Source organism: Berghia stephanieae, chromosome 15 (genome assembly GCF_034508935.2).
Source record: "Berghia stephanieae isolate SIO BIC M18660-M18661 chromosome 15, UCSD_Bste_1.3, whole genome shotgun sequence".
Lineage (NCBI taxonomy): Eukaryota > Metazoa > Mollusca > Gastropoda > Nudibranchia > Aeolidiidae > Berghia > Berghia stephanieae.
The window spans coordinates 808454-835953 of record NC_088374.1 but is presented as its reverse complement, the minus strand read 5'-3'; the positions used below and the strand labels follow the sequence as shown (position 1 = coordinate 835953).

General features: G+C 36.8%; 3 protein-coding genes across 12 annotated transcripts in view; 2 read left to right on the top strand and 1 right to left on the bottom strand.

Annotated features, from left to right (window-relative positions):
- Window positions 1-5014, top strand: part of LOC144960570 (beta-1,3-galactosyltransferase 1-like) — a 28910-nt gene extending 23896 nt beyond the window's left edge. For both annotated transcript variants that reach the window (XM_078893782.1, XM_078893783.1), the window contains exon 2: window positions 2909-5014. In XM_078893782.1, coding sequence (XP_078749908.1) covers window positions 2909-4145 — 1237 coding nt within the window. In that variant the 3' untranslated portion in view covers window positions 4146-5014. The remainder of the gene's footprint in view (window positions 1-2908) is intronic.
- Window positions 1-27500, bottom strand: part of LOC144960237 (uncharacterized) — a 262835-nt gene that overhangs the window by 61118 nt on the left and 174217 nt on the right. The window lies entirely within an intron of this gene.
- LOC144960334 (beta-1,3-galactosyltransferase 1-like) lies at window positions 6558-8931 on the top strand. Its single transcript, XM_078893408.1, has one exon. It carries the CDS (start codon window positions 6567-6569, stop codon window positions 7800-7802), a length of 1236 nt encoding a protein of 411 aa, XP_078749534.1. The 5' UTR covers window positions 6558-6566; the 3' UTR covers window positions 7803-8931.

Genomic DNA, 27500 nt, shown 5'->3' with positions numbered 1-27500 from the left:
TACGCCCGACTGAAAAAAAGAAACACAAAAAGAGAGTAGAAAGGCCTATCATAATCATGTTAAGGAACTTGTTAGAGAAGACTCAAACAAAAAGCTCTGGAATTTATAAAAAGTAGGAGATGCGATTCGGTTGGTAAAGCGCCCCTTGAGCATGATCGTGTATTATACTCTGATGCAAAGGAAAAAGCAGACATACTTAATAACCAATCAATTCTGCTTTGTTTTTGCTTCAAAAGCTCATACCAAAATTACCACTCAACAACTACAAGGCAAAGAAAACGATTCCAACACTATGGCCGAAATCAATGTGACAGTAGAGGGCGTTTCCAAATTCCTCGCCACTCTAGATCCAAAGAAAGCAAGTGGCCCAGACAAAATACCATCCCGTCTCTTAAAGATATTGAGTAATGAATTTGCACCTGCCATCACACATTTGTTCAAACTATCTCTTGAAACGGGAGACATACCAATTGTTTGGAAGCATCCTCTTGTCCAACCCATCTACAAGAAAGGTGATAGAAGCAGGGCTCAATACTACAGTCCAATTTCATTAACTTGCATTTGCTGCAAACTCTTGGAGCATATAGTGAGATCCTCAATAACTGAATATCTCGAAACTAACAGTATTTTTTGTGATGAACAGCATGGATTTAGGAAGCACCACTCATGTCAAACTCAACTTCTATCATTAACACATGATCTGTCAGCTACTATTGATAAAGGTGGTCAAATTGATCTAGTACTACTGGCCTTTGCCAAGGCCTTCGACAAGGTCCCTCACCATCGGTTAATCCAGAAATTGTATGACGTTGGTATCAGGAACAAAACCTTTCAATGGATTGCAAGGTTTCTGGACAATCGCACTTAACAAGTTCTTGTCGATGGCGAGACTTCCACTATCGGGATGGTGACATCGGACGTACCTCAGGGCTCAGTCCTTGGGCCCGTCTTATTTTTAGTGTACATAAATGATCTTCCACGAGGTATAAGGTCAAAAGTACGCCTCTTTGCTGACGACACAGCATTATATAATCAGATAAGAACAACAGACGACTGCAAAACACTAAATGACGATCTAGCTAAATTACAAGAATGGGAAACAATAAATCAAATGGAATTTAACGTATCAAAGTGCAATGTTCTAACCATCACAAATAAGAAAACACCTATAACATTTGAATACCAACTTCATGGTCAAAACCTGGAACATGTAAAGACAGCAAAATACCTTGGCATTGAGTTTGCTAAAAACCTCAAATGGAATGACCACATATGTCACCTGGCTTCAAAGGCAAATCAAATAAGCGCTTACATCACCCGCAATTTAAAAAAGATGCCCTATCACAACTCAAACCCTTGCTTTTAAAACTATTGTTAGACCAATTTTGGTGTATGGCAGCTCAATTTGGGACCCATATACAAAGAAAAACATCGACAGCTTAGAAAACATCCAAAGAAAAACAGCAAGACGCATCACAAACACATTCGATCCTTTCTCAAGTGCGTCTGAAATATCACAAGGAATTGGCCTTGAACCTCTGGTAAAGAGAAGAAAGATAGATAAACTTAAATTGTTCCACAAGATCTACTACAAAAATTCGTGCCTTAAACTTCCAAACGACATCAAAGCTATCGACACAAGGAATACGAGGGGACACACAACAAGAGTAACCATCCCAACATCAAAAGCAGACGCCCACATGTATTCGTTTTTCCCTTCCACTGCCCGACTATGGAATAGCCTCCCTGCGGAAGTGGCTGAAAACGGTTGCCAACATGCCTTCACGCGATTGCTAGGGTTCACAACGTGACTTTTTAATCTATGTGGTTTTTTTTGTTTGTTTGTTTTTTTTTTTAAATTTTAAATTATTATTATGTGCAGAGTTTTAGCAAGTTTAAAATGTAAAACCCTACAAACTGTGGAGTGATCCTCGACAATATTGGAGGTTTCCACAATACGAAGAAGAAAAAGAAGAAGAAGAAAACGTTCATGAAATCCGATTTGATTTGGTAGACACTTGGTCCGCTTAGGCTTAACTCACTCAATCCTAGAGACTTTTGCTACTTTTCAAAATTGGATAAATAATTGTATTAAAAATGAGAATGTAGGTATATAGATTTATTCAACTACCATTAAAATACAAATACTAAAAACATTAGCTTTGATAGTTCTAGTACGCCTATAATTAGTCTCACAAAAATGTAATAAATAGGATAGGCATGGGGTAAAACTGACCCGGGTAAACTACGGATATAGTCGGTGTTTGGGTAGAGTGAGTTAAGACTAGCAAATTCAGATGTAAAATGAGAGTACCTGCCACATATATATATATGTATATATATATATATTGAATCGTGTTTGATACAAATATGGTACGAAAAGTGCTCGACATGTAGTAATGGAGCGAATTATTATTTAAAATATTTACCACAATGTTGGCAGTCTACATCAATGTTTCAGGCTTAATTTGCCATCTTCAGGACTCTTCAGAGTCCTGAAGATGGCAAATTAAGCTGAACATTGATGTAGACTGCCCAAACATTGTGGTAAATATTTAAATAATATATATATATATATATATTATATATAAATATATATATATTAATAATAATATATATATATATAAAGAACGAATATGACGTCATATAGCTCCTTGACTAATCTTTGACAGCCTTTTTTACGATTGGATCTCAAAAATAAAACAATAAAACTATAAACATTAAAGGTTACACTAAGTTGTCAGTTTTTTTTTTGTTTTTTTTTTTTTTTTTTTTTTGGGGGGGGGGTTGTTGATTTTTTTTTTACATGTGTTGATTTGTTAATCTGGCTAAAAGATGCTGTGAGTTCTTTACCTAAACGTATAAATTATTTTTTTTTTAATTCGTATACTTTTGTTTCTCTTACCAGCATGACCCGGCGACAGTTGATTCCCATCCTACCAAGATACAAAGGAAAAGCCATTCTATCCATCTTACTAATCATCTCCTTCGCCATCAATGTCTTGGTGCTCGTGTCATCGTCATATTCTTCTCTGGTCTTCAGAGACAACAGCCATGATGCCTTTTGCACGGAAATCCTTAAAGTCATCGGGAATGAGCAGAATGCGCTGGACGACCTCCAACGCGAAATTCTGTTTACAAATCATCGGGCAGACCAATCAATGTTTGGAACCAATTTCATTCGAGACGTTTGGATGTGTCTCTACAATGACCAAAGATACAACATTACTGAAAACCTCGAAGTGGATGATCCGTTACAAAACAGTGTCCAACGCAATGGCGGTAATGAGACTGATCCTTATAAATTTGATATCTGGGAAGCCATTATAAATAATATTACCGGATTCAAACCAAATGATGACGTCAAGAGCAGAGCAGATCCGATTTGGGAGTTACTCACTCGACCAATTATTAATCCTCACACATATCCGTTCATTCATAACCAACCAAAAGCCTGTGTCGAGAACGGTATCCAATACATTCTGGCCGTCCCATCATTCCCGGCCAATTTCAAAAATAGACAGAAAGTACGCCAGCACCAAACTGGGCAGTTTGCCAGAAATCTGACCAATCGAGTGAGACTTTTATTCTTTCTTGGAAATGTGCCTCAGGGGTCCAAGGATTTTCACAATGTTCAAAAACAAATTGACCAGGAATCGCAGACTCACCAGGACATTATTCAATGCGATTTTATCGAGAGTTTTCGTAATATGACAATAAAGGCTTCTCTAATCCTAAGGTGGAGCGTTTCCCACTGCACCAAATCTATTTTTGTACTCAGAATGGATGACGATCTCCGCGCTAATTTACCGGAAATGTCTCGGGCTATGAAGGACTATTCCGCAGACTCCACTAAAAATCCACATTTTATTTTAGGACAGGTGGCAAAGGATTGGGGACCGGTGAGAAAAAAGAACAAATATTATACATCGTGGGAAGAATATCCGTATACAAAATTACCTCCCTTTATACTTGGAGGCACCATGGGATATTCCGTAGAGACGGCTGACCTACTTTTTATGGCGTACCAGCGACTGAAGCTTTTTTTTCTCGAGGATGTTTTTATTTCGGCCATGTGTGCATCTAAAGCAGGAGTGTCTATTTATCATAACTCGGCCTTTCAATTTGAGCACTGGAAGTGGTAATAGAATTCAAGGGTCGTGACATCACTTCCCTCGTAATGACGTATAGTAACTGACTAACTGCTACTAAACAATTGGGACAATAGTGGAGGCCTTTATAAAATTCTTCTCCGACGAGCATAAAAGTGTATCCAGAGGAGAAACTCATAATAAATCCGACCATGTTTTGACTTTTTATACATTCTGATCACATGGCATATAAAAAAGTTCTAGCCAGCATGAAGAACAAAAAAGGACCAATTTTCTTTGTTTACAACCAAGCTGCTGGTCGCCGGATGAACACGACATCAGACTATTAAATCATATTTGACATTACCATTAGACATGTCAGAGGCCCCATACACGTAGTGATTTCTACTGGAGACCATCTTGGAACAGGCACGGCTGAAGCAAATCATAATAAAATCGCAATGTGTATGGCCAAATATCTGGGCCACCATCGGAGGGCCGGTCCCGCCTAACACTTAATATTGTTCGAGACGATTGGGTATTGGGGTGAGGCATTATACAAAGGTGTAGATTTTTTTCGGATGTTTGATGTTTTTACTTCAGATTCGTGATCAGCGTCAAATTTACAATACGTTGAAGTATTTTAATTAGATTATGCCAGGAATTATTACAAAGTGTGTGCGTATGTGTGTGTGTATTTTTGTGTGTATGTATGTATGTATGTATGTATGTATGTATGTATGTATGTATGTATGTATGTATGTATGTATGTATGTATGTATGTATGTATGTATGTATGTATGTATGTATGTATGTATGTATGTATGTATGTATGTGTGTGTATGTATGTATGTATGTGGTAGTGTGCACTCGTGTATACATTTAGTTAATTGTGTGTGTGTGCGTGTGTGTGTGTGTTAGTTATATATATTATATATATATATATATATATATATACGTATGTGTTTGTGTGTGTGAGTAATATATTTGTGTACAGTGTGTGTTTGTGTGGATGTGTGTGTGTGTATGTGTGTGTGAGAGAGAGTGTGTGTGTAATTGGATGCGTGTGAGCTTTTGTTCGTTTGTCCGAATCTGCAGTGTGTAATGTTTTTTACTGATGGTCAATGTGAAGCGCTTCGAAACTTCGGGATAAGCGCTATATAAATGTACATTTATTATAATTATTATTATTATTATTATTATTATTATTATTATTATATTATTATTTATATTATTATTATTATTATTATTATTATTATTATTATTATTATTATTATTATTATTATTATTATTTGATACCAAGTTCTTTGTGTTTACTCCAAAAAAAATGAATTTAGAAAAGAGATTTAATTCATAGTGAGGCTACGTGGTCGACAGAACAGTGCCCTTCCCTGGTCTGTGATGGCGCCTAGTGGTATGACTCTCGCTTTCGGATCGTAAGGTCCAGGGTTCGAGATTCGCTCTGAGCGGCGCAGAGTTGAGATCTTGAAAAAGGCTTATTACCACATTCCCCCATCGTGCTCAGGTGTAAAATGTGTACATTGACGTTCGTGTCTCTCTCGGAATTTAAAAATTGTAATATCGCCTGACATGCATCATGTCTCGTCTTTAATGTTTTGTGTCATGTTGCTTTTAGCTTGGGACCCCTTGTAAAACGATTTGAGCACGTCTAGTGGATATTGCAATATAAATGCTGTGTTATTATATTTAAAGTAGTGTTTTTATATTAATTTTGAGTCAGTGACAGGTAGTTTACGAATGTTCGGCCATATTACATGCTCAGAGCGGGTCTCGTAACCTTCACCTTCCGATCCGAAAGCGAGAGGCATACTTCATTACGGTATTGTCGACCACACAGCCTCACTATTAATTAAAATTTAATTCTAATTTCAAAAATTTAGAATAATCACATATATTTTGGTATCAAACCTACTGTACATTTGACGCTGATTACGAATCTGACGTCAAAAAATCGAAAATTCGAAGAAAAAAATGTCCACCTATTTATTCTGCCCGCCCCCAATACCCAATTGCCTCGAAAATATTAACCCTCTCGTGTTCAGATTCATTTTGGGGGAGTAGATAATGAGTTCCCTATATGGCCATGTCAATTATGTAGACATCCTTTGATGATAAAAGCCTACCCTTTGATGTCTGCATTCTCATTTTCGTTTCCTACGGTCACTCATGGCTAAACTCCGCCCAGAAACGATTTCATAGGTCCATCCATCACCAAATTTCAAACTTTTGTTCTCGTGAGTTCTTAAGTTTTTTGACCGAAGAACGATTGGCTACTGAGCATCTTGACCCTTCAACGATTGGTCGTTCTGGCAGCTCACGTGTCAACAGCCGTCAACAATGAATTGAATCATCGTCGATTCAGTGGAAGACGTAAAAAATGCCGGGGAGGTTCTTTACCTAAACGTATACAATTATTTTTTTTTTAATTCGTATACCTTTGTTTCTCTTACCAGCATGACCCGGCGACAGTTGATTCCCATCCTACCAAGATACAAAGGAAAAGCCATTCTATCCATCTTACTAATCATCTCCTTCGCCATCAATGTCTTGGTGCTCGTGTCATCGTCATATTCTTCTCTGGTCTTCAGAGACAACAGCCATGATGCCTTTTGCACGGAAATCCTAAAAGTCATCGGGGATGAGCAGAATGCACTGGACGACCTCCAACGCGAAATTCTGTTTACAAATCATCGGGCAGACCAATCAATGTTTGGAACCAATTTCATTCGAGACGTTTGGAGGTGTCTCTACAATGACCAAAGATACAACATTACTGAAAACCTCGAAGTGGATGATCCGTTACAAAACAGTGTCCAACGCAATGGCGGTAATGAGACTGATCCTTATAAATTTGATATCTGGGAAGCCATTATAAATAATATTACCGGATTCAAACCAAATGATGGCGTCAAGAGCAGAGCAGATCCGATTTGGGAGTTACTCACTCGACCAATTATTAATCCTCACACATATCCGTTCATTCATAACCAACCAAAAGCCTGTGTCGAGAACGGTATCCAATACATTCTGGCCGTCCCATCATTCCCGACCAATTTCAAAAATAGACAGAAAGTACGCCAGCACCAAACTGGGCAGTTTGCCAGAAATCTGACCAATCGAGTGAGACTTTTATTCTTTCTTGGAAATGTGCCTCAGGGGTCCAAGGATTTTCACAATGTTCAAAAACAAATTGACCAGGAATCGCAGACTCACCAGGACATTATTCAATGCGATTTTATCGAGAGTTTTCGTAATATGACAATAAAGGCTTCTCTAATCCTAAGGTGGAGCGTTTCCCACTGCACCAAATCTATTTTTGTACTCAGAATGGATGACGATCTCCGCGCTAATTTACCGGAAATGTCTCGGGCTATGAAGGACTATTCCGCAGACTCCACTAAAAATCCACATTTTATTTTAGGACAGGTGGCAAAGGATTGGGGACCGGTGAGAAAAAAGAACAAATATTATACATCGTGGGAAGAATATCCGTATACAAAATTACCTCCCTTTATACTTGGAGGCACCATGGGATATTCCGTAGAGACGGCTGACCTACTTTTTATGGCGTACCAGCGACTGAAGCTTTTTTTTCTCGAGGATGTTTTTATTTCGGCCATGTGTGCATCTAAAGCAGGAGTGTCTATTTATCATAACTCGGCCTTTCAATTTGAGCACTGGAAGTGGTAATAGAATTCAAGGGTCGTGACATCACTTCCCTCGTAATGACGTATAGTAACTGACTAACTGCTACTAAACAATTGGGACAATAGTGGAGGCCTTTATAAAATTCTTCTCCGACGAGCATAAAAGTGTATCCAGAGGAGAAACTCATAATAAATCCGACCATGTTTTGACTTTTTATACATTCTGATCACATGGCATATAAAAAAGTTCTAGCCAGCATGAAGAACAAAAAAGGACCAATTTTCTTTGTTTACAACCAAGCTGCTGGTCGCCGGATGAACACGACATCAGACTATTAAATCATATTTGACATTACCATTAGACATGTCAGAGGCCCCATACACGTAGTGATTTCTACTGGAGACCATCTTGGAACAGGCACGGCTGAAGCAAATCATAATAAAATCGCAATGTGTATGGCCAAATATCTGGGCCACCATCGGAGGGCCGGTCCCGCCTAACACTTAATATTGTTCGAGACGATTGGGTATTGGGGTGAGGCATTATACAAAGGTGTAGATTTTTTTCGGATGTTTGATGTTTTTACTTCAGATTCGTGATCAGCGTCAAATTTACAATACGTTGAAGTATTTTAATTAGATTATGCCAGGAATTATTACAAAGTGTGTGCGTATGTGTGTGTGTATTTTTGTGTGTATGTATGTATGTATGTATGTATGTATGTATGTATGTATGTATGTATGGTATGTATGCATGTATGTATGTATGTATGTATGTATGTATGTATGTATGTATGTATGTATGTATGTATGTATGTATGTATGTGTGTGTATGTATGTATGTATGTGGTAGTGTGCACTCGTGTATACATTTAGTTAATTGTGTGTGTGTGCGTGTGTGTGTGTACGTATATATATATATATATATATATAATATATATATATACGTATGTGTTTGTGTGTGTGAGTAATATATTTGTGTACAGTGTGTGTTTGTGTGGATGTGTGTGTGTGTATGTGTGTGTGAGAGAGAGTGTGTGTGTAATTGGATGCGTGTGAGCTTTTGTTCGTTTGTCCGAATCTGCAGTGTGTAATGTTTTTTACTGATGGTCAATGTGAAGCGCTTCGAAACTTCGGGATAAGCGCTATATAAATGTACATTTATTATAATTATTATTTATTATTATTATTATTATTATTATTATTATTTATTATTATTATTATTATTATTATTATTATTATTATTATTATTATTATTATTATTATTATTATTATTATTATTATTATTATTTGATACCAAGTTCTTTGTGTTTACTCCAAAAAAATGAATTTAGAAAAGAGATTTAATTCATAGTGAGGCTACGTGGTCGACAGAACAGTGCCCTTCCCTGGTCTGTGATGGCGCCTAGTGGTATGACTCTCGCTTTCGGATCGTAAGGTCCAGGGTTCGAGATTCGCTCTGAGCGGCGCAGAGTTGAGATCTTGAAAAAGGCTTATTACCACATTCCCCCATCGTGCTCAGGTGTAAAATGTGTACATTGACGTTCGTGTCTCTCTCGGAATTTAAAAATTGTAATATCGCCTGACATGCATCATGTCTCGTCTTTAATGTTTTGTGTCATGTTGCTTTTAGCTTGGGACCCCTTGTAAAACGATTTGAGCACGTCTAGTGGATATTGCAATATAAATGCTGTGTTATTATATTTAAAGTAGTGTTTTTATATTAATTTTGAGTCAGTGACAGGTAGTTTACGAATGTTCGGCCATATTACATGCTCAGAGCGGGTCTCGTAACCTTCACCTTCCGATCCGAAAGCGAGAGGCATACTTCATTACGGTATTGTCGACCACACAGCCTCACTATTAATTAAAATTTAATTCTAATTTCAAAAATTTAGAATAATCACATATATTTTGGTATCAAACCTACTGTACATTTGACGCTGATTACGAATCTGACGTCAAAAAATCGAAAATTCGAAGAAAAAAATGTCCACCTATTTATTCTGCCCGCCCCCAATACCCAATTGCCTCGAAAATATTAACCCTCTCGTGTTCAGATTCATTTTGGGGGAGTAGATAATGAGTTCCCTATATGGCCATGTCAATTATGTAGACATCCTTTGATGATAAAAGCCTACCCTTTGATGTCTGCATTCTCATTTTCGTTTCCTACGGTCACTCATGGCTAAACTCCGCCCAGAAAACGATTTCATAGGTCCATCCATCACCAAATTTCAAACTTTTGTTCTCGTGAGTTCTTGTTTTTTGACCGAAGAACGATTGGCTACTGAGCATCTTGACCCTTCAACGATTGGTCGTTCTGGCAGCTCACGTGTCAACAGCCGTCAACAATGAATTGAATCATCGTCGATTCAGTGGAAGACGGCCATGGAATAGTTGCGTCACATCGCCACGTTGTTGAATAAATTATCCAGGCATGGTCGATAGGTAAAAAAGCCAAATTATGTTCTAGTTACATTTGAAACAAACAAAGTATATCACTGATTCGTCTCTTTGAGATATAAAGAATGATATAAAAATCAAGAAAATCGGCCGATAAATAAAAAAAGTTGCTAAAAAAAGGTAAAATAAACAAAAGCAATTTTTAAAATCAAATTTATTCGTAAAACAGTTGGTTTTCAACCGATTTTTATGAAACAAAGTCCAATGTACTTCTTTTTTCAAGCTGATTTCAGAAATGTGACTTTCAAATTCCTCAGAATTATATTTTTTACTTTTAGATTTTAGCTTTTAGGCCTAATCCAATAGGTGTTATATTCCTTGCATAACAATAGCGTAATACATCGACGGTGAGAAGCGTCTTTGTTTCGGCCAGCTGGATAGATAGCCTGTGACTGGTCAAAGACTTTGAGATGCTTGATTCACAATTCTACACAAACGGACCCTGGCGGTCTATCAAAGAGTTGTAACAAAATTATTTACCGACTATTTTTCTTGGTGCTAAAATTACAAAGTAATAATTTCGTATCAGAAAAAAATAACTCTAAAGTTCCTATCCCTTTTTTCCAATAAAATTGATAGCTCGAATGACAAAATCGACCCACAAATAAGGGAGTTATAAATCATTCATAATATTTTTAAAAGTTTACAATAATGTCTTCAAAGTCATTTTTCATCACCAAAGTCCTAATTTTTTACCGATTTTTACCAAAGTGCAATGTCAATGATTTTCACCCTCAAATAAAATAGGATCAAATCGCAATTTTTACAACATATTTTCTTTTCTGTCGGCAAATTTATAAAAATCAAAGCTGAAAACACCCTGCGGCAGTGACAGGGCCTGTCATTTCCTTCACAACCATTGGATTTTACTTACTGAGGCCAGTCCTGACTACCCCGCCCATGAATATTTGGCCGTTGAAGGTTTTTGTCGTCCCTCCGCTTGTGGCCCAGATATTTGGCCATACACATTACGATTTCATTACGATTTGCTTCAGCCGTGCCTTTTCCCTGATGGTCTCCAGTAGAAATCACTACGTGTATGGTGACTCTCAAGAGGCCAGAGAGGTAGAACGTGGGAAGGAAAAAAAAGGGTATACAATTAATTAGCGGGAATGTGGAAAAAAGAGGCTAGACGGTTGCATAAGGTAAAGGACGATATGAAAGAACTGGGCCTAGAGGAAGATGATGCTATGAACCGAGATGCACAGAGATGTGGCATTCATTATGGCAACCCTGCTAGATGCAGGATACACTGAAAGGAAAAGACAAAGATTGGAGCTAAATATGATCACACCTTCTATTTTTCAGGTTCAAAACTCCTTGTAAGTGTGTATGTAAAAAGCCTTTTGAAGTACTAATTATGAATTGGTTTGATATTGAATCATGAGGTGGAATAACTAATTTTGTAGCAGGATCTATAGATAGTATGCGCTTGGCTAAGAAGCTCATAACATTGCACTCCAGAAGTATAAAGGACAACACACAAAACTGTCTGTATCCATGAACGTTTATAGTCGGGTTAAAACAGTTCAGTGAGAAGTTCGCGGATGGCAAAAAACAATAACAAAGACCTGAGTGACGTCGCCTTCGAACTATCTATAGGCAGATTCTTAGGATTACGGGACGTAAAAGAGAAAGGCTCTATTATTGACGACCAGCATTTGTTTAGACTAGAAAATACGATGCCATCACTCTGACACCAGGTGACCGTATAAATAAAATATGTATATCCTGTCCGCCGGAAGAATGGGTTTGCATTTTCATTGAGATTTGAGCCAGTAAGTTTTGTCGTTGACAACATAAACAATTTTGTTTCCTCTCATATTTTGTTATCATATTTAAATGTTTAAAAAGTCTTCCTTACTTAAAAAAAGGTTACACATTTTTAATATCAATGATAAGACTCATAGCCTAGTAAACACAAGCTCAATCTCAAGATAAAAATAATAGAAAATTAAACTAAAACAAATACAAACAAACAAACATACCACAGCTTAAGAAGATTTTTCTAAAAACTAAAAAATATAAAAAATAATTATAAATTTGATGAATTTTTACCGCATGACTTTTTGGTGTGATGAGTTCACGAACGTTGAATTTTATAAGAGATAAAAATTGAGCTTTTATATAGCGCAATATCCACCAACGCGCTCAACGCGCTTCGAAATGGGTACCTGGCCAACAGCAACATGTACCTTAAAGAACGAGACATGGTGCCTATTAGGTGATAATACATTTTCTTTTCCGACAGGGACAAAAGCTGGTAACTGCCAGGTACTCATATTATTAAAACTAACTACGGTAAGAGAATGTGGGTAACGAGTCTTTTCCAAGGACTCAACTATGTGCCGAACGAGGCTCGAACTCAGGACATTCCGATCCGAAGGCGAGTGCGTACCATATGACTATAAGCCCCTAATATACAGACATGTGTTTGACCTGAATTCTCATGACGTGAAATATTTCTTCATTTTCCAATATTGTTAAATGTTCGAATACGATGTTTATACAATAATGCATGTTAACTACCAATGTTTCATCTCTGTATGCATTCTGGCGTTTTGGTGCGTTTGTCTATGTGTATGTGTATGTGTGTATGTGTATGTGTGTATGTGTATGCGTGTCTGTGTGTATGTGCATGTGTGTATGTATGTATGTGTGTATGTGTGTGTATGTGTATGTGTGTATGTGTTTTTGTGTGTGTATGTATATGTGTGTATATGTGTGTATATGTGTATGTGTGTATGTGTGTGTTTATGTGCGTGTATGTGTATGCGGCTGTATGAGTGTATGTGTATGTGTGTATGAGTGTATGTGTGTATGTGTATGTGTGTGTCTGTGTGTATGTGGGTGTATGTGTGTATGTGTGTGTATGGGTGTATGTGTATGTGTGTATGTGTGTCTGTGTGTGGGTTGTGCCGTTGTGCGGTATTTGTATTACTATTATTATTATATTATTATTATTATTATTATTATTATTATTATTATTATTATTATTATTATTATTATTATTATTATTATATTATTATTATTATCATTCTTATCTTCTTCTTCTTCTTCTTTCTTCTTCTTCTTCTTCTTCTTCTTCTTCTTCTTCTTCTTCTTCTTCTTCTTCTTCTTCTTCTTCTTCTTCTTCTTCTTCTTCTTCTTCTTCTTCTTCTTTTATTATTATTATTATTATTATTATATTATTATTATTATTATTATTATTATTATATTATTATTATTATTATTATTATTATTATTATTATTATTATTATTATTATTATTATTATTATTATTATATATTATTATTATTATTATTATTATTTATTATTATTATTATTATTATTATTATTATTATTATTATTATTATTATTATTATTATTATTATTATTATTATTATTATTATTATTATTATTATTATTATTATTATTATTATTATCATAATTCGTTGAATGTCTTTTTAAAATTCTATTTAGTAAATTGTGTTTTGTTAGCGTGTGTGATTTTCGTGTGTATCTTTTCACAAGGTATGCCATGTTATTACATGTATAAGTGTGTTGATGTACTGTCATGTGATATTATGCATCAGTGGGTTTGTGTGTGTGTGTGTGTGTGTGTGTGTGTGTGTGTGTTGCCAAGTGTCATTAATCGTATCGTATTGTTTAGAATCCTAAAGTCTGTATGAACCTTGGAATGCCTAGTTTAATTTGTATACATGGATAAACAAGATCATTAGTAATTAAAATTCCATTCCGTGTTTATCAATGTTGTCAATTATGAATACACATAATTCATGGGCTACGTGTCAAATTTCATAGTCATGGTATAATTCATTCTATTCAAATTCTTCTCCAACTTTTCACAATGTAGAAAGAACGCTTTCAGGTTTTAGAAAATAGCTTTTATTATTAACATGCACAGTGCAATATCCGATAAACGGGATCAAGGTGATTTACAAGAGGTCCAAGGCCAACGGCAACACTTAACATGTAGGATGCGACGTGACGCAAGTTGGGCGTCAGAGACAAGGCTGTTAACGACCAGGTACTCATTTTACACCTGAGTACTCGGAGTAAAGAGCCTTTTCCAAGGACTCAACTATGCGCAGCTGAGGCCGGAGCTCAAACCCATGGCCTTCAAATCCGAGACTTGTGGCATAGGTTTGACCACCATAGCAGGCCATAGAGATATGTCGTCCATGTTTGATATTGACTGGAATGGCAACATGGAGGGTTTTATTCTTTAAAAAACATTATAATATATATGGCCTTAGATATATTAGTAAAGATTCTGCCCTTCGGCCACGACAACATAAGATACCGTCTCCTAGGCGTTCAACGAAGGAATATATAGATAAGTCATCAAACAAGATGTCTTATGTCAACAGGAAAGTTCTTCATTGGGCCCATGGGGCCTGGAGTTTATCCCGGTTTCTATAGCATGAAACGAGGCAATAGCAATTACTTGCTACCCTTTGAATAGGACGCGAATCCATCGAAAAAGTACTGTCCTCCAGATCTAGTAGACCCAGCTACCCAATCACTGCTGGGTGGACAGCGTGGTTCAGAAAATAAAAAAAAAATAAAAATAAAAATAAAATAAAATCTCGACAGGACCCGCGATCGATCACGTGACACGAACGAGTGCTCTATCCATTGAGCTATCATGGTCCAGTGTGCGTGTGACACGAACGAGTGCTCTATCCATTGAGCTATCATGGTCCAGTGTGCGTGTGACACGAACGAGTGCTCTATCCATTGAGCTATCATGGTCCAGTGTGCGTGTGACACGAACGAGTGCTCTATCCATTGAGCTATCATGGTCCAATGTGCGTGTGACACGAACGAGTGCTCTATCCATTGAGCTATCATGGTCCAGTGTGCGTGTGACACGAACGAGTGCTCTATCCATTGAGCTATCATGGTCCAGTGTGCGTGTGACACGAACGAGTGCTCTATCCATTGAGCTATCATGGTCCAGTGTGCGTGTGACACGAACGAGTGCTCTATCCATTGAGCTATCATGGTCCAGTGTGCGTGTGACACGAACGAGTGCTCTATCCATTGAGCTATCATGGTCCAGTGTGCGTGTGACACGAACGAGTGCTCTATCCATTGATTTATCATGGTCCAGTGTGCGTGTGACACGAACGAGTGCTCTATCCATTGAGCTATCATGGTCCAGTGTGCGTGTGACACGAACGAGTGCTCTATCCATTGAGCTATCATGGTCCAGTGTGCGTGTGACACGAACGAGTGCTCTATCCATTGAGCTATCATGGTCCAGTGTGCGTGTGACACGAACGAGTGCTCTATCCATTGAGCTATCATGGTCCAGTGTGCGTGTGACACGAACGAGTGCTCTATCCATTGAGCTATCATGGTCCAGTGTGCGTGTGACACGAACGAGTGCTCTATCCATTGAGCTATCATGGTCCAGTGTGCGTGTGACACGAACGAGTGCTCTATCCATTGAGCTATCATGGTCCAGTGTGCGTGTGACACGAACGAGTGCTCTATCCATTGAGCTATCATGGTCCAGTGTGCGTGTGACACGAACGAGTGCTCTATCCATTGAGCTATCATGGTCCAGTGTGCGTGTGACACGAACGAGTGCTCTATCCATTGAGCTATCATGGTCCAGTGTGCGTGTGACACGAACGAGTGCTCTATCCATTGAGCTATCATGGTCCAGTGTGCGTGTGACACGAACGAGTGCTCTATCCATTGAGCTATCGAGACTCCTTTCCTCGTACTTACACCTACATAAATGAAAATCCATTCGAGGTAGATTGGGGTTTGATTATTGTATTTGTTAATTTCTTGTTTTGTCTGGCACCGTTCATACACCTTTGTGTTCAGATTTTTACCTGACACCATTCAGGTTTATGTTTGTTCATTTGTGACCCCTCGCCTCAAAACGGTATTAAGTGGGGATGATTAAGATGCTGAAAATTGAATTTGTAGCCAGAAATATCAGACTTAAGTTGAGTTTGTTTGCTTTATAGAGGAGAAGGAATATCACATTTTACTGTGCTAAATACCAACGTTTCATATTTTTGACCAGTTTGACTATAATTTGACTTTTTAGCATCTGGCCCATCCCGAGTTAATACCGTTTTGAGACGAAGGGTTACATTTTAAATCCTTATTTAAGGATCTCAATGACCCAGGGTTCAAATTGCTCCTACGATATAATTAAACCTTGCCATGGCCTGGGAATTCTAAATTTGATTTAATAGTCCGATGTCACGTCGCCCAGCAACCAGTAGCTTATTTCTAAACAGAGAAAATCGGTACTTTTTAATCTTCACGCTGGCTAGAACTTTTTCACATGTCATGTGATCAGAATGTATAAAAGTTAAAATATGATCAGATTTATAATGTTTGTTTCCTCTGGATACACTTTTATGCTCGTCGGAGAAGTATTTCAGAAGGGCGTCCGCCATTGTTCCGATAGTTTAGAACCAGTTGCTAGTTACGCCGCGTCACAAGGAGGGAAGTGACGTCACGACTGTTGAAGCCTATTACTCGGTGGTCAAATTGCCTATACGATATAATTACACCTAACGAATGCCTGGCCATTCTAAATTTGTCTTCATACAAAATTACACCCATTCAACAGTTATTATCTCGTCATTGACCCTTTATCAAAGTGTACATATATGCAGGTCTGACATCCAACTGACTTATGGGCCTAGTTAGTTTAACAATCAATTGTTGTAATGGACAACACGTTGCCTCATTTTTCTTTCTTTGTTTGAGATTGGCCATTACAACAATCGGCCCATACGGAATTTGGTTACCAGACCTGAAAAAAAGAGCACGTCTCCGTTTACCCGTGTGAAGGGTATTGGCATAGAATTGGTACAAATTTCAATGAAGCCCGAGTCTGACTTGTTGGGATGTTTTTTTTTTTTTTTCTTGTATATTTACAGAACAAAAAAGAGCTTTTATATAGAGCAATATCCACTAAACGTGCTCAAAGCGCTTTATTTACAAAGGGGTCCCTGGTCAACAGCAACATTTAACATGTAGGACGAGTCATAACGCCTGTTAGTCGATATTACAATTTTTTTTTCGGACAGAGACAAAGCTGTTAACGGCTAGGTACTCAATTTACACCAGAGTACGGTGAGGGAATGTGAATAAAGAGTCTTCTCCAAGGACTCAACTATGCGCCGGGCGAGGTTGGAACCCAGGACCTTCCGGTCTAAAATCGAGCGGCATACCACTAGACCACATAGCCTTTCGTGATATGCATGCTACTGAACGATGTCTACATATATTCAGGTCTGCCATTCGAACGCAATGATGGGCCCAGTTAGTTTAAACTTTGGTGTAATGGACAACATTTTACGTCTTTTTTTTTGTTGTTTTTAGATTTTCCCTAACACCAAAGAGCCCTTAGTGAATTCGGTAATCTCACCTGCAAATAAGTGCACGTCGGAACTGATTGATACATCCTATTCATCAGACCATTATCTCACACATGTGTCTGCTCGTTCATTTCTCTATTTGATATTTTCAAACATAAAACTGGAGCAACTCAAATGTCTACTTCCTCGTCCTTTTTTTTTTTTTTCAGAACTTTACAATGTTCATTTCAACCAGACATCGTCTCTCTCTCTCTCTCTCTCTCTCTCTCTCTCTCTCTCTCTCTCTCTCTCTCTCTCTCTCTCTCTCTCTCTCTCTCTCTCTTTATCTATTTCTCTCTCTCTCTGTCTCTCTCTATCTATCTATCTATCTATCTCTCTCTGTGTCTCTCTCTCTTTATCTATTTCTCTCTCTCTGTCTCTCTCTATCTATCTATCTATCTATCTCTCTCTGTCTCTCTCTCTTTATCTATTTCTCTCTCTCTATCTATCTATCTATCTATCTATCTCTCTCTGTGTGTCTCTCTCGTTATCTATTTCTCTCCCTATCTCTCTCTCGCTCTCTCTCCCTCTCACACACAGACACATTCTCTCTCTCTCTCTGTCTCTCTCTCTCTCTCTGTCTCTCTCTCTCTCTCTGTCTCTCTCTCTATCTATCTATCTCTCTCGCTCTCTCTTTCTGTCTCTCTGTCTCTCTCTCTCTCTCTCTCTCTCTCTCTCTATATATATATATATATATATATATATATATATGTATATATATATATACAAACATATATATATATACATATATATATATATATATATATATATATATATATATATATAATATATATATATATATATATAGCTATTTAGCTATCTGGCTATCTCTGAATCATTCTATTTATCAATCAATCTATTTCTCTCCCTCTCCCTCTCTCTCTCTCTCTCTCTCTCTATCTATCTATCTATATATCTATCTATCTCTGTGTCTCTCTCTCTCTCTCTTTATATATTTCTCTCTCTCTATCTATCTATCTATCTATCTATCTATCTATCTCTGTGTCTCTCTCTTTATCTATTTCTCTCTCTCTCTATCTATCTATCTATCTGTGTCTCTCTCTTTATCTATTTCTCTCTCTCTATCTCTCTCTCGCTCTCTCTCTCTCCCTCTCTCTCTCACACACAGAAACATTATCTCTCTCTATCTCTCTCGCTCTCTCTCTCTGTCTTTCTCTCTGTCTCTCTGTCTCTCTCTCTATCTATCTCTCCCTCTCTCTCTCTCGCACACACACACAGACAAAATCTCTCTCTCTATCTCTCTCGCTCTCTCTCTATCTCTCTCTATCTATCTATCTCTCTCGCTCTCTCTTTCTGTCTCTCTGTCTCTCTCTCTCTCTGTGTCTCCCTCTCTCTCTCTCTCTCTCTCTCCTCTCTATATATATATATATATATATATATATATATATGTATTTATATATATATATATAATATATATATATATATATATATATATATATATATATATAGCTAGCCATTTAGCTATCTGGCTATCTCTCAATCATTCTATCTCTCTCTCCCTCTCTCTCTCTCTCTCTCTCTCTCTATATATATATATATATATATATATATATATATATATATATATATATATATAGATAGATAAACCAAATCGAGTATACAAAATAAGTGGAAAGCCAAAAACCTGTAGATCATGCAATGTAATTCAAGCCAGGCTCCCTCAACCATATCAAACTATAGTCTGATTTTTGTTATTAATGGCGCTTGTTTTTCTAGTTTTTCTCAGCTGTCCCTCTATCAAACGTTGTAAAAATTTGTGTCAACCTCTGACTGAATTTGTCCGAACTGAATCTCGATTTTGGACCGTTTCAATGCCATATTAAAAAAGTTGTCTTCTTGAAGACTTGTAAAAGATGCATTAAAACAGCTGATATAAAATTATGTATTTTACACCGTATAAAATGAAAACAAGTTACGCACCACAAAGTATGAATGAACTCATTGTATATCCAAAAATCTTGTGCTGACGTAGTGATTATGAATTCACGTCATACTTCTTTCCAAATAATAATAATTCGCTTTAAGTGTTATAAACATACAACTTATTTAGTTTGTATTAAATTTTGAATTTATTATTTATGGCATAGTGTCCACATCATGTCGCAATTACCAAAGACTAATAGGAAATCTCACGCTTTAAATCATTTGAAATTTTGATTGTATACTCAATATTGTCAAATTATCAAACACTGTTAATATAAATTTGACGCAAAAACGTTTCACAGGGCTTTTAAAGGTTTTAAAAACATATTTGGCTCTTAAACAACACGATACGGTAAGGAATCTCTATCGTTCCACCATCTTGAAGCTGCGAAAAGATGTCTTTTGTGTCTATGGGTAAGTTATTAAATGGGACGACAATGGTTTTGGGATGTCGCAGTCAACCATGAGAAGATCGTTATCGAAATACGACAAAGAGATCATCAGTGTAGAACGACGTGACAGGAAAAGGCTGATAGATAACTTTGACGTGGATGTCTTCCAAAGTTGTATGGGTGAACGTAAACAGCTGATATAACGGCCTTTTTAAAAAAACTGCCAAATTCCTGTCCTGTGACGATAATTGGATCTTTGAAATATTTGATGCATATATTGTTAGCAAATACTTGCTTACACAGTCTCACTACACATTACTAACTTGTATGAAACATAAAAAACGAAAATCGAGAGAGATTCAGGATAGATATGACGTTTTGTATTGACTGGGGTAGAGGAAAATACCCTGTCCTTTTTTTTTTTGCATGATGGCTTTAAGTCGAATTTTTAACAAAATGGAGTCTCTTGTTGTATACACCTATGAATTCACCTGATGCAAATTGCCATCTTCGAACATCCTCATAAAAGTTTGTAACAATCAGACTTTTAAAAGTTTTATTATATATTAATAAAGTCTGTCCCCAAGGGGGCTACTCATTTCTGTAACGGCAGTGAACATTAACCAATTAAAATCCTCTTAACAATAGAAGTGCAACTAACAATGCTTTATCGCCGTAGATACCTTTTCCATCACGGCCGAAACTACAAACACATGGTTTTTTCATTCAGTGTGATTTCCAGTTCAACACCGCTTCAAGAATGGTGAGTAATGTTCAACATTAGACCATGACCCTCATTCTGTTACCAGGGCTTGTTATTTAAATAAGAACTTGTATTAAAAATAAAAAGTATCAGTTTATAGCTTTTTTAAGGCTCTAAATAATAGTCATACTTTAATGTTGGAGTAAATCATATTTTAGGGATAGCATGAATCGAAGCGAGATAAACTCATCCCTGTTACACTCATTCCATTACACCTTGTTTTGTAACAGGAATGAGGAAAACATAAAAGGAATGAGTAACAGGAATGAGGAATGTGAACTTTCATAAAATGAAACACATGTTTTATTGTCACTAAGTCCTTTGGAGCATAATGGTCCATAGAATCGGAGCCTATCCCTGTTGCTGTAGCATGAAACAGACATTTAACTTATGAATACGAGGTTGGTCTATAGCAAATTACATTCCCCAACAGCACTGGTACCATAATATACACCTGGGTGAAGCAAAGTGAAGCAACTGGAATGAATTTCCTTGATTAAGGAAACCACTCTATGGTTGTGGAGGTTTTCGAACCTGTTATCTCCCAGTCGGGAGTCCCTTTCGGTAACCACTCGGCCACGGCGCCTCCACATGGTTTATCGATTCATAGCATATTCTTTTGTTTCATAAGGATGTGTTTGGTAAAGTGTTTTGTAAACCACTGAAGTGTTACAGGCCTATGCCCATTGAAGTGGTAACATTCATTGTTACAACGTTACCATTAAAAACAATTTTTATTGTTTACATATTAATTAGGCTCAGATACATTTTAGATGATTACTATGATTTTAACGTCCCGGTATCGCTTGTACAAATGTGACATTGTATCACATAATAGTCTTCTTTGTTTCTTGACTTTATTCATGTTACACCTTGTTTTGTAATAGGAATGAGGGTGGCGAAATGTAACTTGATATTATTGTTCATTTTCAAGGGTCATAGCTTTATTGTAACGATTGTTTCATTTTGTTTTATTATCACAAAGGCCAAAAAAGCCATGATGTCAGCCGAGAGCAACAACTTTACCGTCACAGACGAGATGGAGTTCCTATTCGACTTGCTGTTAATCTTAAAAAAAGAACAAGACAAATACCAGAGCGACAAATCGAATAGAAAAAAGTCCATAAAAGATAAGACACCAAGAGAACAACGCAAACAGAGAAAGAATTGGATAAAAGATTATCACACATACACTACAAACCGGAAACAGCAAAATCTTGACCTGAGTTACACTCCATCCTCACACTCAAAATCTCCACTCCAGTATGTCTCTCGTCAAAGATATCAAGCTACTAAAACAGCCAATGAAACCTAAATGTTGAAAACCAAAGTCTTGAAGAAGTGAAAAGGCTGTCCTCTCTTTCTCAATCGAAAAAGAAATCCGAAAAGTACAAAAAGCGCTTGGACAGGTCATTAAAAATTAAGAAAAACTTTCGTTGACACCCCGATCAAAAACTAGAAAAACTTTTGAAAGATAGCAGAAAAAACAAAAACAGTGAAAAGAACATTACAAAATCATTTTGCACTCCTATAAGACATCAAACATTTGAGGAACAGAAGGCACATGTACACATCCGTGAAACATCTGGCAGCTGGTATGACTCTCAAAAAATATAAACTCTTTGAAAAATTCGGAAACGACGGCAAATGCCTCCAAAATTTCCAGATCTTGTCAAGCAAATAGTAAGAGATTTTTTTCCTGAAAGGTGACACTTCTAAATTAGCTCCAGGAAAGAGAAATACAAAAACAAGAAATAAGTCAAGAAACAAAGAAGACTAATACGAGTATGTGATACAATGTCACATTTGTACAAACGATACATCTCTTGCAACCCATACGTGTCATTTTCTTCATTCTACCGACTTAAGCCATTTTGGGTTGTTACTCCAAGAAAAAGGGACAGAGAAACATGTGCCTGTAAAAAATGTGAAAACATTAACATGCTTGCTTCAGCGCTTTGGAGAAAAGGAGTCAAGAATGTTCAATAATGTTGTTGGTCACCACAATTAAATTTCATTCATTTCTACAAAGTGCTTTAAAGCAACAGGTTTTCAAAGGTAATGATGGAGTCATGCCTGAAGTTGCACCGGTTGACTTAAACAGTGAATCAAGTGATGAACATGACCAAGATGACATAGACATTAAGGCGATGCCGACTGAAATCGATTACAATGGTTTTATCAAAGATTGAATGAATGGAAATCATTTGATGAAGTGGTTGATGAATGTGAAAATCAAGCATTACGTGTTTGTGAAATAGTTGGGGCCAGCAGAAGTGTAATCAAAACTCGCATTGGTATTGACAATAGGTGCACACATTTAATTTCAAATAATATACCTAGATCTCTGTGTGATGGGAAACAGTTATTTCCTGTCAAGCTGAGGGCCGATGGGGATTGCCTGCCTGCCAGTGCTGCAGTGTATCCATTTGGCAGAAACACACAAACAGACGAAATACGAGTAAGATTGATACAAGAGCTGGCTTTACACAAGGACCATTATTTGTCAGATTCAAACCTTGCTTCACTCAATGACAACATCCAGACAGTTGTTGAATTTTTGTCACAAACTTGGACCTTTATATTCCCGATGTTCACAGAAATGATAAATATACCCTGGAAGAGTTGTTCAAACTGGACGTTATGTCATTAAGTAAACCAAAATCATACAAGGGTATGTGGTAGCTTCTCGCTCTTTCCATTGTTTTAAAAATGCCTCTTTTGTCTGTTTATCCAAACATTCAGAACTGCAACGAAAGAGTATCCTGAAGTTAACAAACAATGTTGGTGCTCTTTTGCGGGTCTCTACCAACATAAGCCCCAAATCATCGTATAGGCGCCCTAACCAGTTTGTTCCTCTTCTGAGTTTCAATCACTAAGCGTATTGAATATATAATCCTTTCGAATAAATATGTTGTAATTACTCATTCCTGTTACGTCCACTCATTCCTGTTAAGAATGACTTATTCATGTTTTTCATGCTAAATATAAATACTTGAAAGGAACATATATTTGTGGTGGTTTAACACTTATATACCTGGACTCTGGTAAACAATTTTTATTTTTGTCATTTTCCTATAAATTTTTGGAGATGATGATTGCTCAAATAATATCCTTTGTTTTCAAAAACTGATTTCTGAATGCCTTTTGTAAAACAATAAATGTCATTTTGTTGTCAGAATTAGTATCAATGTTCTGTGTTTATTGTTTTTCTATGTTTTATTTCAATAATTGTCCAAAAATGTGTTAACTTATGTAATGTGACATAATTTTTTAAGCGTAACAGGAATGAGTCACATGTAGATTGTAATTCACAAATACTTGAATAAGTGACCAATGAAAACTCATTAAGCCCTGTTATTACAATTTTATGTCGCATACATATCACAGAAAGCATACACAAAATGATGAGTATGTTGGAAATACTTGACTTTTTAAAAATTGGAGGACTCGAATTTGGCGTTATTTTGAAAACGGCCGATAAAATGATGTATTCCACACTGTAAAAAATGAAAACATGTTACGCACCACAAAGTGTGAAGGAGTTCATCGTATATCAAAAAAAGTCTTGTGCTGACGTAGTGACTATGCGGCTATGTGGTCTAGCGGTATGACACTCGCTTTCGGAACGAAAGGTCCTGGGTCCGAGCCTCGCGCTCGGCGCATAGTTGAGTCATTGGAAAAGTCTCTTTACTCACATTCTCTCAACGTACTCAGGTGTAAAATGAATACATGGTCGTTAACAGCGTTGTCTTTGTCCGAAAAATTGTAATATCGCCTAATAGGCGTCATGTCCCATCCTACGTGTTGTTGACAAGGGACCCCTTGTAAAATATGACCATGCAGATATGGTGACAAGTCGATTTCGTTACATCTGGAGGGATGGGTTGCAAATGTGCTGCCAAATGATACAACCTAAACTGGGGAACAGTTCGTGATTCAGCAGAACGGAAGAAGATATTTACTGCTTACTCAAATCGCGAGACTGTACCCGGGATCGATCTCCTTCCCTATGATTGTGAATCAAGTGTTCTACCAACTGAGCTATCGGGACCCCCACCCAGGCCTTTTGGTCTCATGTCACAGTCTACAAAGATTGTAGTTGTTGTGTTCATTTCTATTGGTCTCATGTCATAGTCTACAAAGATTGTAGTTGTTGTGTTCATTTCTATTGGTCTCAAGTCACAGTCTACAAAGATTGTAGTTGTTGTGTTCATTTCTATTGGTCTCATGTCATAGTCTACAAAGATTGTAGTTGTGTTCATTTCTATTGGTCTCATGTCACAGTCTACAAAGATTGTAGTTGTTGTGTTCATTTCTATTGGTCTCATGTCACAGTCTACAAAGATTGTAGTTGTTGTGTTCATTTCTATTGGTCTCATGTCATAGTCTACACAGATTGTAGTTGTTGTGTTCATTTCTATTGGTCTCATGTCACAGTCTACAAAGATTGTAGTTGTTGTGTTCATTTCTATTGGTCTCATGTCACAGTCTACAAAGATTGTAGTTGTTGTGTTCATTTCTATTGGTCTCATGTCATAGTCTACAAAGATTGTTGTTGTGTTCATTTCTATTGGTCTCATGTCACAGTCTACAAAGATTGTAGTTGTGTTTCATTTCTATTGGTCTCATGTCATAGTCTACAAAGATTGTAGTTGTGTTCATTTCTATTGGTCTCATGTCATAGTCTACAAAGATTGTAGTTGTGTTCATTTCTATTGGTCTCATGTCATAGTCTACAAAGATTGTAGTTGTTGTGTTCATTTCTATTGGTCTCATGTCACAGTCTACAAAGATTGTAGTTGTTGTGTTCATTTCTATTGGTCTCATGTCATAGTCTACAAAGATTGTAGTTGTTGTGTTCATTTCTATTGGTCTCATGTCATAGTCTACAAAGATTGTAGTTGGTGTGTTCATTTCTATTGGTCTCATGTCACAGTCTACAAAGATTGTAGTTGTTGTGTTCATTTCTATTGGTCTCATGTCATAGTCTACAAAGATTGTAGTTGTTGTGTTCATTTCTATTGGTCTCATGTCATAGTCTACAAAGATTGTAGTTGTTGTGTTCATTTCTATTGGTCTCATGTCACAGTCTACAAAGATTGTAGTTGTTGTGTTCATTTCTATTGGTCTCATGTCACAGTCTACAAAGATTGTAGTTGTTGTGTTCATTTCTATTGGTCTCATGTCATAGTCTACAAAGATTGTAGTTGTTGTGTTCATTTCTATTGGTCTCATGTCATAGTCTACAAAGATTGTAGTTGTGTTCATTTCTATTGGTCTCATGTCACAGTCTACAAAGATTGTAGTTGTGTTCATTTCTATTGGTCTCATGTCATAGTCTACAAAGATGGTAGTTGTTGTGTTCATTTCTATTGGTCTCATGTCACAGTCTACAAAGATTGTAGTTGTTGTGTTCATTCTATTGGTCTCATGTCATAGTCTACAAAGATTGTAGTTGTGTTCATTTCTATTGGTCTCATATCACAGTCTACAAAGATTGTAGTTGTGTTCATTTCTATTGGTCTCATGTCATAGTCTACAAAGATTGTAGTTGTTGTCTTCATTTCTATTGGTCTCATGTCATAGTCTACAAAGATTGTTGTTGTTGTGTTCATTTCTATTGGTCTCATGTCACAGTCTACAAAGATTGTAGTTGTGTTCATTTCTATTGGTCTCATGTCATATTCTACAAAGATTGTAGTTGTTGTGTTCATTTCTATTGGTCTCATGTCACAGTCTACAAAGATTGTAGTTGTGTTCATTTCTATTGGTCTCATGTCATAGTCTACAAAGATTGTAGTTGTGTTCATTTCTATTGGTCTCATGTCATAGTCTACAAAGATTGTAGTTGTGTTCATTTCTATTGGTCTCATGTCACAGTCTACAAAGATTGTAGTTGTGTTCATTTCTATTGGTCTCATGTCACAGTCTACAAAGATTGTAGTTGTGTTCATTTCTATTGGTCTCATGTCATAGTCTACAAAGATTGTAGTTGTTGTGTTCATTTCTATTGGTCTCATGTCACAGTCTACAAAGATTGTAGTTGTTGTGTTCATTTCTATTGGTCTCATGTCATAGTCTACAAAGATTGTAGTTGTTGTGTTCATTTCTATTGGTCTCATGTCATAGTCTACAAAGATTGTAGTTGTGTTCATTTCTATTGGTCTCATGTCATAGTCTACAAAGATTGTAGTTGGTGTGTTCATTTCTATTGGTCTCATGTCACAGTCTACAAAGATTGTAGTTGTGTTCATTTCTATTGGTCTCATGTCACAGTCTACAAAGATTGTAGTTGTTGTGTTCATTTCTATTGGTCTCATGTCACAGTCTACAAAGATTGTAGTTGTGTTCATTTCTATTGGTCTCATGTCATAGTCTACAAAGATTGTAGTTGTGTTCATTTCTATTGGTCTCATGTCACAGTCTACAAAGATTGTAGTTGGTGTGTTCATTTCTATTGGTCTCATGTCACAGTCTACAAAGATTGTAGTTGTTGTGTTCATTTCTATTGGTCTCATGTCATAGTCTACAATGATTGTAGTTGTTGTGTTCATTTCTATTGGTCTCATGTCACAGTCTACAAAGATTGTTGTTGTGTTCATTTCTATTGGTCTCATGTCATAGTCTACAAAGATTGTAGTTGTGTTCATTTCAGACGTCAATTATTGTTCCTGATTGATTCATTCTCATTTTTGTATGCTTGTCATGATGGGTGTGGAATTACCCCAATTTGTTGAAACCCGAATAAAGAGAAAATTTGGAATTTATTAA

Coding starts and splice junctions, on each gene's coding strand:
- LOC144960334 (XM_078893408.1), top strand. CDS start 6,567: ATGACCCGGCGACAGTTGATTCCCATCCTACCAAGATACAAAGGAAAA.